General features: G+C 34.4%; 1 protein-coding gene across 1 annotated transcript in view; it reads right to left on the reverse strand.

Moving 5' to 3' along the window:
• The window catches only part of LOC145687313 (cell adhesion molecule Dscam2-like), a 1,291,367-nt gene that overhangs the window by 899,071 nt on the left and 374,989 nt on the right, over positions 1 to 17,307 (reverse strand). The window contains exon 4 of the mRNA XM_081760775.1: positions 11,465 to 11,614. Coding sequence (XP_081616901.1) covers positions 11,465 to 11,614 — 150 coding nt within the window. The remainder of the gene's footprint in view (positions 1 to 11,464; positions 11,615 to 17,307) is intronic.

Here is a 17,307-nt window from a genome sequence, read left to right on the forward strand (position 1 = left end):
AAATGAGTGCTTCAGATGAAAAACGGATATTCCACGAACATTTTAATTAGTCAGCGCAATGGTTGGATCGTGATCAACGTCCAGGATGGTTTCCTAAATCATTTATCCACCCACAGAAGGTATTGTTGCTGGTGTGTTTAATGGTGGGAGGGATCCATCATGATTTTCTCAAATCAGGTGAAACCATTAATGCAAATCTTTGTAATGTTGAACTCATTGAAATTCATGACAAACTTGTTCGCAAACATCTAGCAGTAGTCACCAGATATGATGTATTCATATTGCACGATAATTTTGTCACGCATAGGTCGTTGCACGTTCTGCTGCAGTATGAATCCTTCATCACCCACCGTATTGTCCAGATAGTTATCCCACTGGTAACCACCTCATTCTATATTTCGATCGCTTCTTGGGAGGGAAGGCTTTTCCCAATGATCGGGTAGTGGAACGTACGGTTGAGGACTTTTTCGTATCACAGAGTTGAGACTTTTTTCGCCACGGAATCCAATTGTTGGCTGAACAATGGCAATGGTGTGTGGTAGAAAACGCAACTGTATTAATAATCCAGGCGTTGTAATTTCAGTTTTCCTTTTGAGACTCTGAAAATAACGCACCTGGGACAGATTTTTCATTTCCTTGGTGTGTTCTACGGAGTGTCTATCAAAGTGTACATTCTTTGAGAAACTGATATGTACCACGATACTACTGCTGCACATTGAAACAATTGAGTTTCATTTTATGTTATTTAACACTACCGTGATTTTTTAAAATTATGTTACGAGTCCATTGAAACCGGAATAAAATGATCTATTGATTCCAGTTTTAATGGAAGGATAAGAGAAAATATGGAATATATTCTTATATAATATATATTTCTTTCTCTCTCATAGCCATTTGTGATTTTTAACGTCAAGAATGTTTCAGTCTAAGCCACGAAAGAACAAAAACGGAAGTGATTGATGCGAAATAATTTGTGAAATGAACATCTAGAAAGAGCAGAAAAACGCTTCGAAAAATACATGGATAGTAATCACTACAAAATCATATGAAGTTCCAAAAATATGTACTATTATGCCACATATCCAGCAAGTTAAGGTATACTAGCAATAAACAAGATGAATTTTTATATTTCATTGTGAGCGTAATTGTGACAGGAGTAGTTGAATATAAGTTTCTTCTTTAAACAAGAAAACTCCACTAACACAAAGAGCTCTCGTAGCTTGGGATTAAACCAGACTATACTCAGAAAAGAGACAAGCATTCTATCTCTGATTCACCATACAACACATATTTATATGTTTTATATGTACAGACAAAGAGTGGCTTCTTTCCGTCGCATGATTTCATACACTTTTGCTTGCGTCTTATGCCCCATTGCATCGCCAAAATATTTTTAACGCTGCTACATAAATGCATTTCTTAATAAGAAATATAACAAAGTCGAAATGTCTAATCCTTTTAAAGGAAACAAACTTACACACTGTCTGGCACAAAGTCTGGATTCTCAGCAAATTTCCATAAAGAACAAGAGGACGTTGAAACCATAAAGTTCGTTTGTTTAAGGGTAGCATCCACTCTCAGGTAGCCTAGCTAGCCTTGTTCATCCTAATGCATTTAGGAATATAATCTCGGTCTCAACCAACATAGCATACATATATCGCCTTAGTTATATAGTATTTTAAATTAGTAACACATTTATTTCATTTTGTCGTAATTTTTATTGGACTAGATTGATTATAATTACCATAATAATAAATATTTCAAAACTTATTCAATTGCAATTAGCTAATTATACGGTAAATAGTGCCAAATCACTTAACAGTTGACCACACAGCAAATATTAACTGCTAAACAATATCCACGAAGGAAAATATTGTTGAATATAAAGCCTGATTATTAGCTAGAATATTTTATTTATTATTAATTGTAATTGCATTAGTTTATATTCATAGTAAGGATATATAAAACCATTTACAAACATCTGAACAATTTGGGAGCTTATCTATATCGTATACGTATTAAAGGCTAATGAGGTCGAAATTATTAAATGCATTATTGCTACATACACAAGTTTGTTTTCACTTTATTGAAATGAAGTAATCACTACATGAGGTACAAATTAAATTTATTTCAAAATCAAAGATAAATAAGTTTTTAATAATCGTCATCATTGCAAATAAACTTGATAATTACAGGACGTGGACAGAAATATGGAAACATCTGGCAAAACATATTGCTTGTATTGATATAACATTTTCAAGCTTTAGCTTACAGAGCAGCTTCAACTTCCTCAAAATTGATCGAGGTTATGCATGCTTTACAAAGAATTCATGTACGGTCTCCCATGCAAAGGATTGGCTAGTTTTATTAATAACAATGGAAGTGGATAGCACTATCACACATGTATCTCTAACACAATCCAAAATGACACAATAATAAGATCAAGTGACTACGGATACCACAGCAGATGTTATACCTCATATTTGGACTCAGAAAGCCAGTCCTGCACGATGTGTCCTGCATTAACAATGCCTTTGCCATCTTGGTCGCATTGAGGAAACAATGTGTACACCACTGGATTGACTTGGTTGTCCTAAATGATCACATGGTCATTGGGAGTTACGTGGCCTTCAAGAGCAACGATGGGGAAGTCCAATCAAAGACCAATACCCGACAATGTCACACACTGATGGCAAACAATCCGAATTGTACTCCTAGGATGAAAATCTACACATAACTTCGGCAATAAGTTGGAAACAATATAAAGATTAACTTCTCCGGTCCAGTCTTCCACTACTCCTCAGTCCATGTTTATAACTTTGGCACCACCGTTTTCTCTTAGTATCAATAAATCGCTGACGGTTTTTTGAATACCAGCTCGCCCATAAGTGCCCTGTTTATAAAGTTTCATTTAAAGAGTTTTGGTGCTGATAGACTTTATGGGTGTGTTATTCACTTTAGCCGTCATCTTGTTTTTAGTCACAATCCCACATAATGTTTGCTTGTCTATATCATTCTACGCACATTACTGTCCATGCTGGTGTTTTGTAGACGCAGTTTCTTTCTCAATCCTACTGTATGCTGTCATAATCTTATATATTGTGTCTCGTGATATACCAATCACTTAAGCTATTTTCATTACACATACATCCAACACGCGAGCCCGGAAACTGTCTACATTTGAATTGTTGGCTGATAGAGTAACTTACACTGCAAGTAAACGCCCTTGGCTACAAACGGAAATTGTTACGTCTTAATGCGGTAGCACCAGTAATAAAATTGGGCACAAATGGCAGCGTCACTTGCATGTTTTTCTATAATATTTTTTTTTAAGTAGTCCTGCATTTACGAAGCGTTTTCATATTGTTGTCCATTTTATGTATATGACGAAAGTTTACACTGAAATGTCCATACTTTACATAGCGATTGAATTACAAACGAATACTCTAGTTTACAAAAATTTACTGCAATTTCCAATGAGAAGGTTTTTCAAATTTACAATTTTGTGTAAGAGCAAGAATATGAAAGGTGATACATAATGTTATAGTAGCATTCTAACCATTATTTTGGGTTTTGTATTCAAGATGTTGACGTTTGAACTTGGACACACACTCACCGAAGTTAAGTGGGAAAGCCTCTCGGTAGTCCTAAAATGTTGGCTGCTGCAGAGTCCCTCCATTTTTTCTTTCATAATTTCGTGAGTTATTGAATTTACTATTCTTGAAGGTTGTGGACAGTTAACTTATCTATCTCAAGAACAAGTAATCAGTTCAGAGCAAAATTCATATGAACACTATAAATTATCTGTCAAATTTGATTGAGTTCAGCTAGGCACAAAATCAACACCAATGAATAACTCAACAAAGACTTTGAAATAGATGCACTGAACTGCCTGGCACTGGATAACTGTTGAGTTTAATATGCAATAAAAAATCTTACCATTTGATAAGGATCAAAGTCACCTATAAAGTGACCATACCCAAAAGGAATTTGAAAATAAGATATGCTTGTACTGGTACCAATCAGCGTGCAATAATTAATTTATATCATTCGATTTATTGAAACCTTTCTTTAGTTACGTATTAAAATAAGAAGAATAAAATTATATTATTATTACTATTATTAATTGTTTAATATTTTTTCAGAAGTTACAAAAATAACTTGTACCGGATATAGCGAAAAATGACGATATTGATGAATTCATTACTAGTTCTTTGAAATATTACAACCTTAAATGGTGTTTGATCTTGCTAGTACAGTGTATTGAACAGTACGTAGGCACATGCGTGAAAATATTAGGAATAGCTGCAGGTTTGATTTTGAAATAACCGTTCTCTTGGAATGTTGTCAAGTGCGTGTGTGATGAGATCTTACGTTGGAAAACATTTATCGCAAATAGTTATTATACGTGTATGGGATTAAGGAATGAAACACCTTCAAAATGTGCATAATTAAATGCATGTCAACAGAGCGTGTCGTTTCTACATGTTTTCAGCAGTGGTTAGCTGGACATTAACGTGCCAGGAAATGACCAAGATCGGGCAGCCTACACCAAATATGCACAGCAGCAAGAAATAATGCAGTCCTCTTTGGAATGGAAACAAATAAACTTTCAAGATGAAATTCGTATATCCGGGTCTCAAATAAAGATATCTAGCATATAACGTTCAAGATAGTAAAATAACATTTTTAAAATTGAATCGTGAATGGAAGGTAACTAGCGATTGAAGGAGCATTATAAAAATTAGTGCATTCACTCCCACGTTAATCAGTACGCACTGTAAAATATGCATGATGCAAGATTAAATCTGCATAAAAATGGATCAAGAGATTGCGATATTGGCCAATAATTAGTTTTGGGGTCAGGGACCACAAAATTTTTGAACGGCCCCTAAATCGATTACTCATATTTTCTACGAAATAAACACATTGTACTGAGTTAAGCAATAGTTTGTGTTTTGCTACACTCTATGTAGTCCTCCAGATATAAGGCCTAACATATTTTTTTATTCAAATATATTGTATCTTTTGATCCAATAATGCAGTTGAAAGTCGTAAAACATCAATGCGATAAAATGTGCATTGGCATATTTAATGTGTTGCACGCGGAGAGAAATTTAAAACAACGCAATACTTATTTTGAATGAAAATTGAGCATGACCTAATTCGTTAATCAAAATTCGTTGTACAGAAATACAAACTCGGACATTTGCATTAGCAAAAGTGTAGTACTAGTTCAGCATTACCAGGATTATTATACCCAATTGTTTTCTCTATTTATTTATTTATTTGCCATTAACACAACAATCATAAGCCCAATTATAGTGTTGGTGTATTACATAATACATTTACAACAATTTTCTTAAACATAGAATTCATATTGCATATGCATATTTCTTTGTGTTCAATGCATAGTTTGTTATAAGTAGAGCACATTCTCCAGATTGGTGAATTCAATAACACGTTGGTCCTTGCTTTTTGCAATAGAACATGCCAGAATTATAAGGACGAGTTTTAAGTGTCGGGATATGAAAATTTAGTGTTGATATGAGATTCGTACAATTAAACTCGTTTTGTACCTAGGTACTATTTTATGGAGAAAAATCATATCTATCACATTTCGCCTTTGTTCAAGTGTAGGGATACAGAAGTTGTCTATTAATGCTAGATAATTTTCAAAATATGGATAGATTCCAGTTCTCTTGTACGTCAAGTATTTGATAAATTTAGATTGGACCTTTTCCAGTTGGTGTCGGTATTTCTGTCGTGGTTGGTTCCAGATCACAGCAGCTTACTCCAGTTTTGATCGGACATAGGAATAATACATTTTTGTTAGTGTGGTAATATCGTTAAATTCCTGTCCAGTTTTAATTGTGAACCCTAATATGTTGAGAGATTCATTAACTGTGTTCTCCTTATGGTTATTAAATGACAGTTTCGTATCAAATGTAACTCCGAGATCTTTAACTGAATTTATTCTATTTAGTAAGATCTGATTTATTGACTTATTATACTTTATTTGACTTTTTTTCCCTGGTAAACATTAAAGTGTTACATTTGTTTATGTTCACATTAAGTTTGTTAAGAGAACACCAATTAGAAACATTTTCCATGTCACATTTTAAATTGAGACAGTCAGGGATGGTCTTTATCCTACCGTATATTTTGAGGTCATCAGCAAAGAGTAATGTGTTACTTAATAATGTATGATTAGGGAGATCATTAATGAATAAAAGGAACAATAACGGACCTATATTAGAGCCCTGGGGAATTCCAGAATATGCAATGTAATCAGTTGATTTATATTCTTTGTAGATAACAGTTTGTTTAAATATGATGAAAATAACTTGATCAAGGGAGAAGAGGAATTATATTCTCCTAGCTTATGCAATAGTACCTTGTGATTGACTCTGTCAAATGTCTTTTAAAAATCTATATACCAGGTTATCTTAAAATAAGTATCGCTGTTCAGAGAACTCTGGAGACGTAACCACTCGATAAAATGTAACCAAACTTGGTAGTAGCATACTTGAGTACATGCAGAAGTGATTGGTGTAGAAAACCAAATTAGTTCCAATTTCCGCCATCAAAGGTAATTGAGGCGCTGTACAAGGCCATATAAGTGCAGCGTGTAATGAAAACGACACTAGTGATGCTAAATGATAAAGAAGACTGTCATTACCTCTTCATGCGCTTACTCACGCCTGCATGTGTTTCAGTTACAATGGTTTGATGACCGGTATATGCCAGAAGTGAACTGATGGTGATCCGATGTTTGCTTCTTTTTTTCTTCCTACACTCTTTGCATTGTGTTCAAGGGGTCCCGGGTTCGATTTCCGGTGAAGACACACATGAGTCGGATCCCGTCCTTAGAAAGCCATCATCATCTCATACGATACTAGTCACCATGCATTTTCCTTGCTGAAGGACCTCCACATCATCATCATCGCTCATAACACGTCGCTACACCACAGGCAGTAGCGTACGCAGGAATTTATTTCAGGAAGGTTACAAACTCAATATGAGGGTATTTTATATTAAAATTCCTAAAATTGCCCCTAAAATTAGGCTAAATTTACACAAAAGTAGAAATTTCGAGGAGGGTCCGGATCCCCTGGACCCACCCCTGCGTACGTCCCTGACCACGGGGCTATTAGTAGCAGTACAAATAAATGCCACGCGTCGTAAGGGGGTAATTACGGCCTTTCTCTCATTGAATATCAATATCATTTGTCTTCCATATCACACTCACCGGTTTTAACACTGAACAAAAACTCAATAGCCTCTGGAGGCCAAATTTGACACTAACCTTTTCCTGGAATTTTGGAGAGAGCTTGCATTTTAAGGACCACATTTTAGGAAAGACTAACATTTAACTTCGGTTTTGTAAGGTATTCAAGAATTTTAAGCACCGTGCTCGTAGGTTTTCTCGGGGTTCTCCCGTTTCCTCCCACTTTCTTCATTCCACCATTTCACTTATTTCTCATTATCATCGTCTCCTTTAGTCTATCCGCATAACCGCGGTACGTTAAACTTAAATATTTTCAAGAATTTTAAAGAGACGCTTCAGTTCCAAAGGCCCCTTTCCCGTAAATCTGATACTGACCACGGGGTATTAATAGCATTAGTAATCAATGCCACGAGACCCACAGAAGAGTAATTACAGCCTTTCTTATCATTTAGCATAACTAGTGTCGTTTTTCTTTCACTCTGCACTTACTTGGTGTTGTACAGCGCCACAATTACCTATAGTGGCAAAATTTGAACTAATTTCGTTTTCTACACCAATCGCTTCTGCATGTTCCCAAATGTACTCCTACCAGATTTTGTTTCATTCTGTCTAGTGGTTACGTCTCCAGGGTTCTCTGAACAGCGATACTTATTTTATGATAACCTGGTATATTACATCAACCTGACACCCTACATCTAACGAATTTGCTATAAGGTCTCTGATAAGTGCAAGGTTTGTTGTTGTTGATTTGTGTGAAATAAAGCCATGTTGATATGATGAGATTACGGGTTGGATGTGATCAATTATCCGTCAGTATAGGATTTGTTCAAATATCTTTGCAGAAGTAGGTAAAATTGATATAGGCCGGTAGTTATTTTTTTCATGTTTATTATTAGTTTTTGGTATTGGACAAACTATAGATGATTTTCATTTATCCGGAAAAACGCATGTTTTTAAAGCGAGGCTCAGTGCAATCCTTAGCGGATGTGTAAATGCATCTATACACCCCTTTATAATATATGGAGGTATTTCATCAGGGCTAACAGCAGTCCTGGGCTTTAATTTTTTGATTGCCATTTCTACTTCAGATTGAGTGATTTATTCAATGGTAAGCGATTTTAGTTTCTTATTTACATAAGTTAATAAATTGTTTGTAGGAATGTTAGTGACACTTGTATCTGTCACATATACTTACTATAAATACTGAGCAAAAGCATTCGCTATTTCATCATAATGATAAAGTTCGCGTCCCTCATAATTAATTTCCCCCCAGGAAAATGTTTAGTCTTATTTTTTTTTATAAAGTTCCACGATTCATTAGTATTGTTCGTAATGTTATTTTCATATTCTTGTATGAACGCTCTGTATGCTCTGTAGCTTAATGTTTTTTCTTTATTTCCCTACGTAATTCACTGAATTTATTGAGATAATTTACCCCTTTATTACATTTGCATTTTTTTTTGTGATACATTGCTTTTGTTTTGATTTTTTTGATAATTTCATTTGTAAACCAGCACGGATAAGCTGTTCTTGAGTTGTTTTAAGTGATACGCACTTGTCAAATACACTATAAATAATATTATAGAAATTATCAACTAGGTCATTGGCGTTTTCATAGTTCTTTAGGCAGTTCCAGTCAATAGAGGAGAATTCAAGATACAGCCCTAAGAAATCAGCTTTTCTAAATTTGTATATTGATATATTACTTTTATTTTTAATCTTTGCAGTCCCCTGCTGCATTACGTTTATTACTAAGGATGGATGGTGTACATCTTCTGGAATTAGTGGACAATATTTCCTACTGACTTCTATATTCACTATATTAGACAGATCCAGATCTAATTTACGATTATTTTCGTTTGTCACATTATTTAATGAGTGTAAATTATAATATGACATAAATTCATATACATTCTTACATTTAGAAAAGCTATTTCAAAATCAAATTCCGTACCCTTTATTTCCGATAAATTGAAATCACTAATCAGAACAGGACAACCTTGAGGACAATTAATTTCAAGGCGAATAAATAAATCATTATACAATTCAATATTAGATCCCGGTGAGAAATACACAACAAAAACATATATGTTTTTCCCCTCACTGTTTATTTTGACAATGAAGCAGTCATAATTATCATCACACCAACCAGCTGATATTTTTTCTTATCAGCTTACATTCATGCACTTATATTTACTTGTTTTGGAACTTATTTTTCCTTTTGGGCTTCGAGCCGATAAAATACGCGGATCTACAGCTTAACGTGAAATAGTAATCCCATATTATTTCACCACATTGAAAGTGGAGTGTCAAAAATAAATAAATAAAACAAAATAAAATAAGAAAATACCATAAGGTAGCTCTGTACGAAATTCACATACCTTGAAAGGCCACAGACTGAATTCTACAGTTGTTAATAAAAGAGTATATTTGCATAGTTCTTTTATTTTTCTGCAAGTTACCGTTATATTATTAACTAACAGCGCAGTCATTAACTAGATTAAACATCCAAACTTTTTGAAAGTTATTGTAATTTTAGTGTTCATGGACTTTCCTCTGAATTTATATTACACAAACTGACAGTCTTTTGGAAGTCCCTTCTGATTATTTGGAGCTATTGAAAGATTATTTTTCTGTGTTTAAGAGCTTGTGAAATGCTTGCCTCCTTCGACCGCTTCAATCAACACTGACAATAGGAATGTTGTTCAACGATTGAATTAGAAAAATCCAATTTGTTGCGCTGAAAGAAAATCAGCGTCTCAAGTACATTCCCCAGAATACGAAGTAACTATGAGATAATATATATATATATATATATCCAGAACTTGATCTCGTTCTGCATTCTTAAAGAGGTATACACATTACATTTTTCTAGCGGTTGCTGTTTTTTTCTTCTTTATCCATCTCTTATTGAAGAACGCATAGTCATGATAATCAAGCAAAGTAACTATATTGTTGGTAAAATGGCGTTTTAAATTGATAACGCATTTTTTCTTCTTTTTCCAATAGATAAATAAACAAACATACATAATTCAACAGGCTGATATTTATCTGTACACTACTGTATAATATTCATCTTATCAAGATCATGAACTATAATGCATGTTATTCACTATCTCGTTGCGTAACCACGATAAGCCAAGCGATTAAATGTGTTCGAAGGAGTCTTTAAAACTAATTTCCAATGTACAGTCCGCAGGAAAAAACCTGCAACATGAGCATGTAAGTTTATTGTGAAACGACGGAGTCTTTTGCTCCAAAATAAGTGTGCACGGGAGGACGTTGAGGTTCCTCCTGGCGTAATATGTGCCACTTATACGTCATGTTGATTCCCTGTTATGTCAGGCGTAGTTTAACAATAAACTTAAATGCTCATGTTGCAGGGTTTTTGCTGCGGACTGTACAAGTGTCGATTTTTTTTGGGATCAGGTACTACTAGTGGAACATTTCCAATAAGTTTTTTTAACATCCGCTGTATTTAAATATAATGCCAGTTAATCACAAGAACAAGTAAAAAACTAGTCACCGATAGGGAATAACGTTTTCCTAAGGATTTGATGCGCCCTTGCACATTTCTTTAATCATTAAGTGCTTTAAAACAATGATTTATTTTAAGGTTTCACTCAACAGTTATTTAGAAGAAACTTAAAAAAAAATATACATAAAATACCTGAAATGAGGTTCAATATTGAAAATCAAATCTAAAACTCACTAAAAAATTCTAAATTTATTTGTTATTCAGTTTAGGGCTTACTACTTGTTCGGTGTAGACAACCTGCGGTCTATCAAATGAAAATTTTACACAAATATGCGCACTGTATAATTTGCACTTATTTTTTAATGTATTCTTAAAAGTAATAATAAATGTTTGATGTTTATATAGAACCCAGTAGTGCACTACTTGCATCTCGTTGGATTCTGTACGTAGTTGGAAAGTTCACAAAGGAACTAGGATAAAAAGCTTTCAGGGAATATAGAAATCCTCAAACGGGATTTTTCTTCTCTGTAGCTTGTCATCTAGGTATTGTAAATCCGACATATACATGAAATGGGTTTCTGGTCGAAACAAAGGCAATGCACGAGGGAAGAATGCGATCTCACATACTTTCCTACTTTGAATCAATATATTTTACTTTCACTATTATGCAAAGTTTGATACTATATTTTACTTCATCACGACAAATTTGAAAATAAAGATGCATCCATCAAAATGAATCTATTCTGGCCACTTACCATTTATATCTACTTTCCCCACTCCAAGACTTACTACGGTTTCTCCCGTTAGTTGGTGATAGGTACGACATTTGTAAGTTCTATATTTATCACTCGATGTTACGTCACTGATCATTAATTCTCCGGATGGAAGCATATGGTATTTCCCATCTGCAATAAAACAGAAGAGACAACCAATTAGTTTCACTGTATTTTAATCTAGAAATGAATTATAAAAATGTTATTAAGTCAGCAAACTTAAATATATATATATATATATATATATATATATATATATATATATATATATATATATAGTAATAGCGGGTTGGGGATCAGAAATACTTTTAACGAACTTGAAGAAAAAAATGTGTATATACAGAGACATGATACTATCTACATATTTCTTATAATACAGTGTCACACTAATACGAATATTTATATGATGTCGTACATCAGCATGCACTCGAGAAAATGAATGGAAAATACGCCATAGCCATGTTTCTGAGGCGTTTTCCATAAATTCGGCCAAATGACAGTATACAAAGTGCAGACACTGATTACGTGATAATTTTCACGCGCCAGTTATCTGTGAGTAGTGTTGGCATCAATTGAAACAATTCAAGTAAGATGGTAGTAAAATAAAAACCTTTCTGTTATATTTTCAATGTGGGACATACTTAATATAATCACATTTACTAATAATAAAATCGAACATGTTTTCAGATGTTTTAATTCAACTACGGATACATAGTAAATAGATAGAATAATTGTATAGGATTTCTTTTTTTTATTGGATGACAGTACAATAGTAGCTGACAAGACTAGAAACAATGAAATCAAGAATTTCGCAATATGCACACGGGTCAATCCATCTGAAGTGGTACAAAATTGTGAAAATGGTAGCTCGACCATCTCCGAAAATTATTTAAAAAAAATGACTGTGATGAACCGTGTGCATGAGAAGGTCAGTAGCATCATCCACATTGTCGTATGTGCAATTGTTCCTGAATGGCGTCCATCTTTGTTGTTGGTGGAGTGTCATTTTTTGCATTTGCAATCGTTTACGAAATCTACAGTTGTTCAGGACGTGCGAGTCAAATGAAGACCAAACAGAAACGAATATTTTCAGGAGAGACTGGGGTACACGCAAAATATAAACTTTGGTTCTAAATAAATATGCAGGGTTGCAAATCCATACATGAAATCAACAGAAAAGCTGCAGAAAAGTACACTTTTAAAGGGGCTGTATTTTGGAATGACAGAAAGTGTTGGGTTCGCAAGTTTTGTGCTGAATACTATTGCATGCAAAAGGTCTACAGAAATATCTACAGCTATGATACTATTGACACCGTAGATTTATGGGGGTCCAAAAATTGAAGTTTGTGATTTTGATGTCATTTTTGGGCGAAATATCTCAGGAGGGGTGTTAAAAATTGTTGGTTAGGCCACAAAATAATTATATATGTGAATAAACTATTGCAAAATAAATCATGACTGATATTACATGGGGGAAAGAGTAAGGACATGGCAAAAACACGAAGAAATCACGTCAACAACGATAGACGTAGCCCGAAAATGGTTGGATATGTTTCATGGTAGATATAAAAGCTACGCATGGTGCAGCAATTAGGCCCGCTTTCGTTTGTGTTCAGTTGTGTAAAAGCTTGCGAGTGGCGTTGGTTCCATATTTCTAGCACCACGATCATTGCCTTGTGTATATGGTAGGGGTTCAGCTCTCCCTTGCACCCACGACACTTATGGTCGAACTGGACCACGGTATTAAGACACTTTATGCATCAGTAAAGTGTCATTGAAATCCAATTAGTTACTGAAGTTAATATGTGCACAATGTTGTGTTATATTTATCCTAACTCTATATAAAACTACATGAAATAATATAAAATAAAGGAGTACTTCAGTTTGATGTGAAAAATTGAAATTTAGCATGATTATAACTTTCAAGTACTAACCCACAGGACAATTGCCAAATCTGAATATTTTTAATTTTAGGGTGTCTAAATAGAGGATGAAGAAATTCCCCATATTATTTAAATAAGCCCCTCCTTGGACTTTAACCTCATATTTTAGGTACTTGAAATAGAAACTTGAAATTCAATAAACTTCCACGTTTCTGTTTTTGTTACCTAAGTGAATCACCAAATAAATAAATAAATAAATAAATAAATAAATAAATAAATAAATAAATAAAAATAAAATAAAAAAATAAAAATAACAGTAGAGAGGTTTCATGGGGAAAATAAATATCATCCCAGTGTTATTTATATGGGACATCTTCTACACCCCAATATGTTTAGCCACTTCCGGCAGGATTAGAATGATATATAATAATTGGCATGATTGTAGACTTCCGGAACTAACCCACATGAAAATTGCCGAAAGTGAATATTTTTAGCTTTTAAGGGGTCTAAATGGTGGATGAAGTAATTATCATGTTATTTAAAATGGCTGTTTTCTTGTGATACCAAATATAATATTTTAGATAGTTGAAATACGAAAAAGAGAAACTTGAAACTTGGTGGAATTGTAGGTTTTATAGGTTTGAGGCCATAGGCCGAGCAAACGCGGGGTCTGTGTGCAGAGCCCCAGCTAGCCAAATGCTAGTCTATCCTATATAACGCAACCCTGTGAACATATTGCATTTTGTAACTGGGATTGGATTTTAATGATACTCTGCTGATACATTATGTGCCTTAATACCGCTATCCATTTCGACGATGGATGTCGTGGGTGCAAAGGGGAGCTAAACCCCGTACCATATAGACATGATAATGATGATGGAGCTAGAAAGATGGAACAAACGCCACTCGCAAGCTTTTGCGCACCTGAACACAAACAAAAGCGGACCTAATTGCTGCACCATGCGTAGTTTTTGACATCTAGCGAGAAACATATCAAAACATTTAAATCCTATCCGGCTACGACCATCGTTGTCGCACGTGCTTTCTTCGCGTTTTTACCATGTCTTTGCTCTCTTCTCCATGTAATATCAGTCATGACTTTTTAGCAATTGTTTATTCACATATAGATTTACTTTCTGGTCTAAGCAACATTTTTTTTAGCACTTTGCCCACCTGAGATATTGCGCCCAAAAAATGACATCAAAATCACAAACTTCAATGTTCGGACCCCCATAAATCTACGGTGCCAGTAGTATCATAACTCTAGATATTTCTGCAGACACGTTACATGAAATAGTATTCAGCACAAAACTTATGAACCCCCTACTTTATGACATTCCAAAATGTCTCTTTAAAAGTGTACTTTTCTGTAGTTTTGTGGTGATTTCATGTATTGGTTTGCAACCCTGCATATTTATTTAGAAGAAAAAGTTTATATTTTTCGTGTACCTCTGTCTTTCCTGTAAACATTCGTTTCTGTTTGGCGTTCGTCTGATTCGTAAGTCCTGAGCAACTGTAGTTTTCGTAAACGCTTGCAAATGCAAAAATTGGCATTACACCGACAACAAAGACGGTCGCCATTCAGAAACACTTTTACATATAACAACGTGGATGATGTTATTGACATTCTCATACCAAGGTTCATCACACGAAAATTTTTATAATTTTCGGAGTTGGTCGAGCAACCTGTTCTGGGCCACTTCCTATGGATTGCCCCGCACAGTAAGAAATATGAAGCAAAAAGTGAACTCTTCGGAGATTTTGAAATTTGCGAGGAGTGAAGAGGGATTTTATCACTTGAAACTTATATATAAAACAAAACAAAAACAAAAACAAAACAAAACAAAACTATCACACCGCTGAAATATTTCGTAGTAAATGCTATATCAATGAATACTCGCAACCTAATAAAATATATATTTATCAGAGCAGTTCCTCTGCAGCTGCTATTAGATTAGGTCTGTTATAAACAACGGGACGCGGAGGATAATGACTCGTAGTTTCGGTAGCAAATCTGTCGATAACTATATTTTAGGGTGTAACTCGTATAGTATTATAATTTGACCATTTTCTATATGTATTTCCATGTGTTGAAATTATATAAACTTCAGAATGGTCATAACCAAATACAAAAATCGTCGAGACCGAGACTTTTACTTGTCAAATACAGTGACGTAAAATATGCCATTTTCATAAATAAAAGAAACCGAAGGGAAAAAGCGTAACTTAGTATTACTGAAAATAATCTTATATTTTCAGTAGTGAGACTAGCTTATTTACATGTTTAGTTTTCTTACTTAAAATATGTTCCTATTCAGTGAAAAGTACTTCATGCTTCATTTGTTTGTATGAAGTAAGGCCACATTGCAAAATGTATGTGTTATATTTCTGATATGGCTGTACTCATTGGCGCAAATCCCGGGAGACGAGGGGGACATGTCCCCTCCAATCTTGGAACTGGGTGACTGTTCCCCCAATAATCCGATTTGAAATGTGTTTTATTAAGGGGAGAAATGCGATAATTTTTGCCTGATTGCCACAAAGAAAAGCGAGATAAAATTGATATCCGCCAGAAGAAAGCCTCAAATGTGCCCGCCTCCTAATCTTGAAGATCTCTGCTGCCCTGATCCTCCACAGCATTGTCTATCAACATCACCGTAGATTATTTTGAGCATCGCTTTTATATGTATGGGAACGATTTTACACGTCCCCCTAATGTTGAAGACAAATTTTCGCCGCTGGTTGTGCTACTTTTATTTGTTCGTATTCATTGTTTTAGCTGCGTTTATCTATTAATGGTATTTGTATTATTGTCGTGTGCGCTATGCATGCATACAACTTAAACTGTGTGTGTCTCTGCATTTAAAGGCGTGTGTTACTCATATTCAACCCCTAGATGATTGTTTGTAACCAGTAGCACGCTGTCCTTGTTAGGCAACCAATACGAGAGCTGTGCATAGTGGGTTGCGGGGTATTCCAGGCATTTTGCTTAAATTTGAATGAAGAAAAGTGTCTACTGGAAACTTCTAAGGAAAAAAGCGCCTCAATGGTCTTCTAGCGTATATGGATTTTAAAGGTAGAATATTTCAATTTCATATCATATGTCATCCTTCCAACTTTGGCACATACTCTTTGGGATACTGAATTTGCCTTTCTACTGTATCGCAGAAACTGCTTCCAATTACATTTTCGCTCCTTTCTACTCTCTGTACATACTGTATTATTACACTTTTCCATTTTTGTTTCGTTTTGTAACATTAATACAATTTTCATGACATCGTTATTATAAATTAATCATTATTTGAATTAAATATATTGAATTATAAATTATTATTAAACAACATATTGAAATAAGCAGTAGCGAGGCCCAACCAATATTGCTTTTACCGGCTTACAGTTACATTATTCTTTTCCTCTTGATTACTGTTCATGCCAACAACGTGAATCGTTAATATTCACGGCATAATATGTGTTACTCACACAGTTTTCTATGTTGCCATAATGACAGCGTTTCCACTCAATAATAAGAGATAATTGTGGGAAAAAAAAATAAAAAGAGGAAGACTTTTTAAAAAATGTTCTATGTTATTTCCCTCCTTTAGGCATATTTTCAGTAATCTGAACACCATCGGAAAGCTTGCTTCTGTCGATTTCGAATTTGTGGGAACTCATCAGGTTTCAGAGGCTGAAAAGGTACCTTCTATTTCGGAAATCAGCAGAGAAAAGACCACATGTTCATATATATATATATATATATATATATATATATATATATATATATATATATATATATATATATATATATATATATATATATATTTGACATTGTAGTAAAGTTTATTAACACTTATACTGCCATGCTACCCACTCCGTGAGCTACCCCTGTTTTAAACTAGTGCGCCAAGCAACCAACCATGTGCGCACACAAAAATGTTGCTGTTC

The sequence above is a fragment of the Thermobia domestica genome, chromosome 6 (genome assembly GCF_964235325.1).
Source record: "Thermobia domestica chromosome 6, izTheDome1.hap1.1, whole genome shotgun sequence".
NCBI classification, from domain to species: domain Eukaryota; kingdom Metazoa; phylum Arthropoda; class Insecta; order Zygentoma; family Lepismatidae; genus Thermobia; species Thermobia domestica.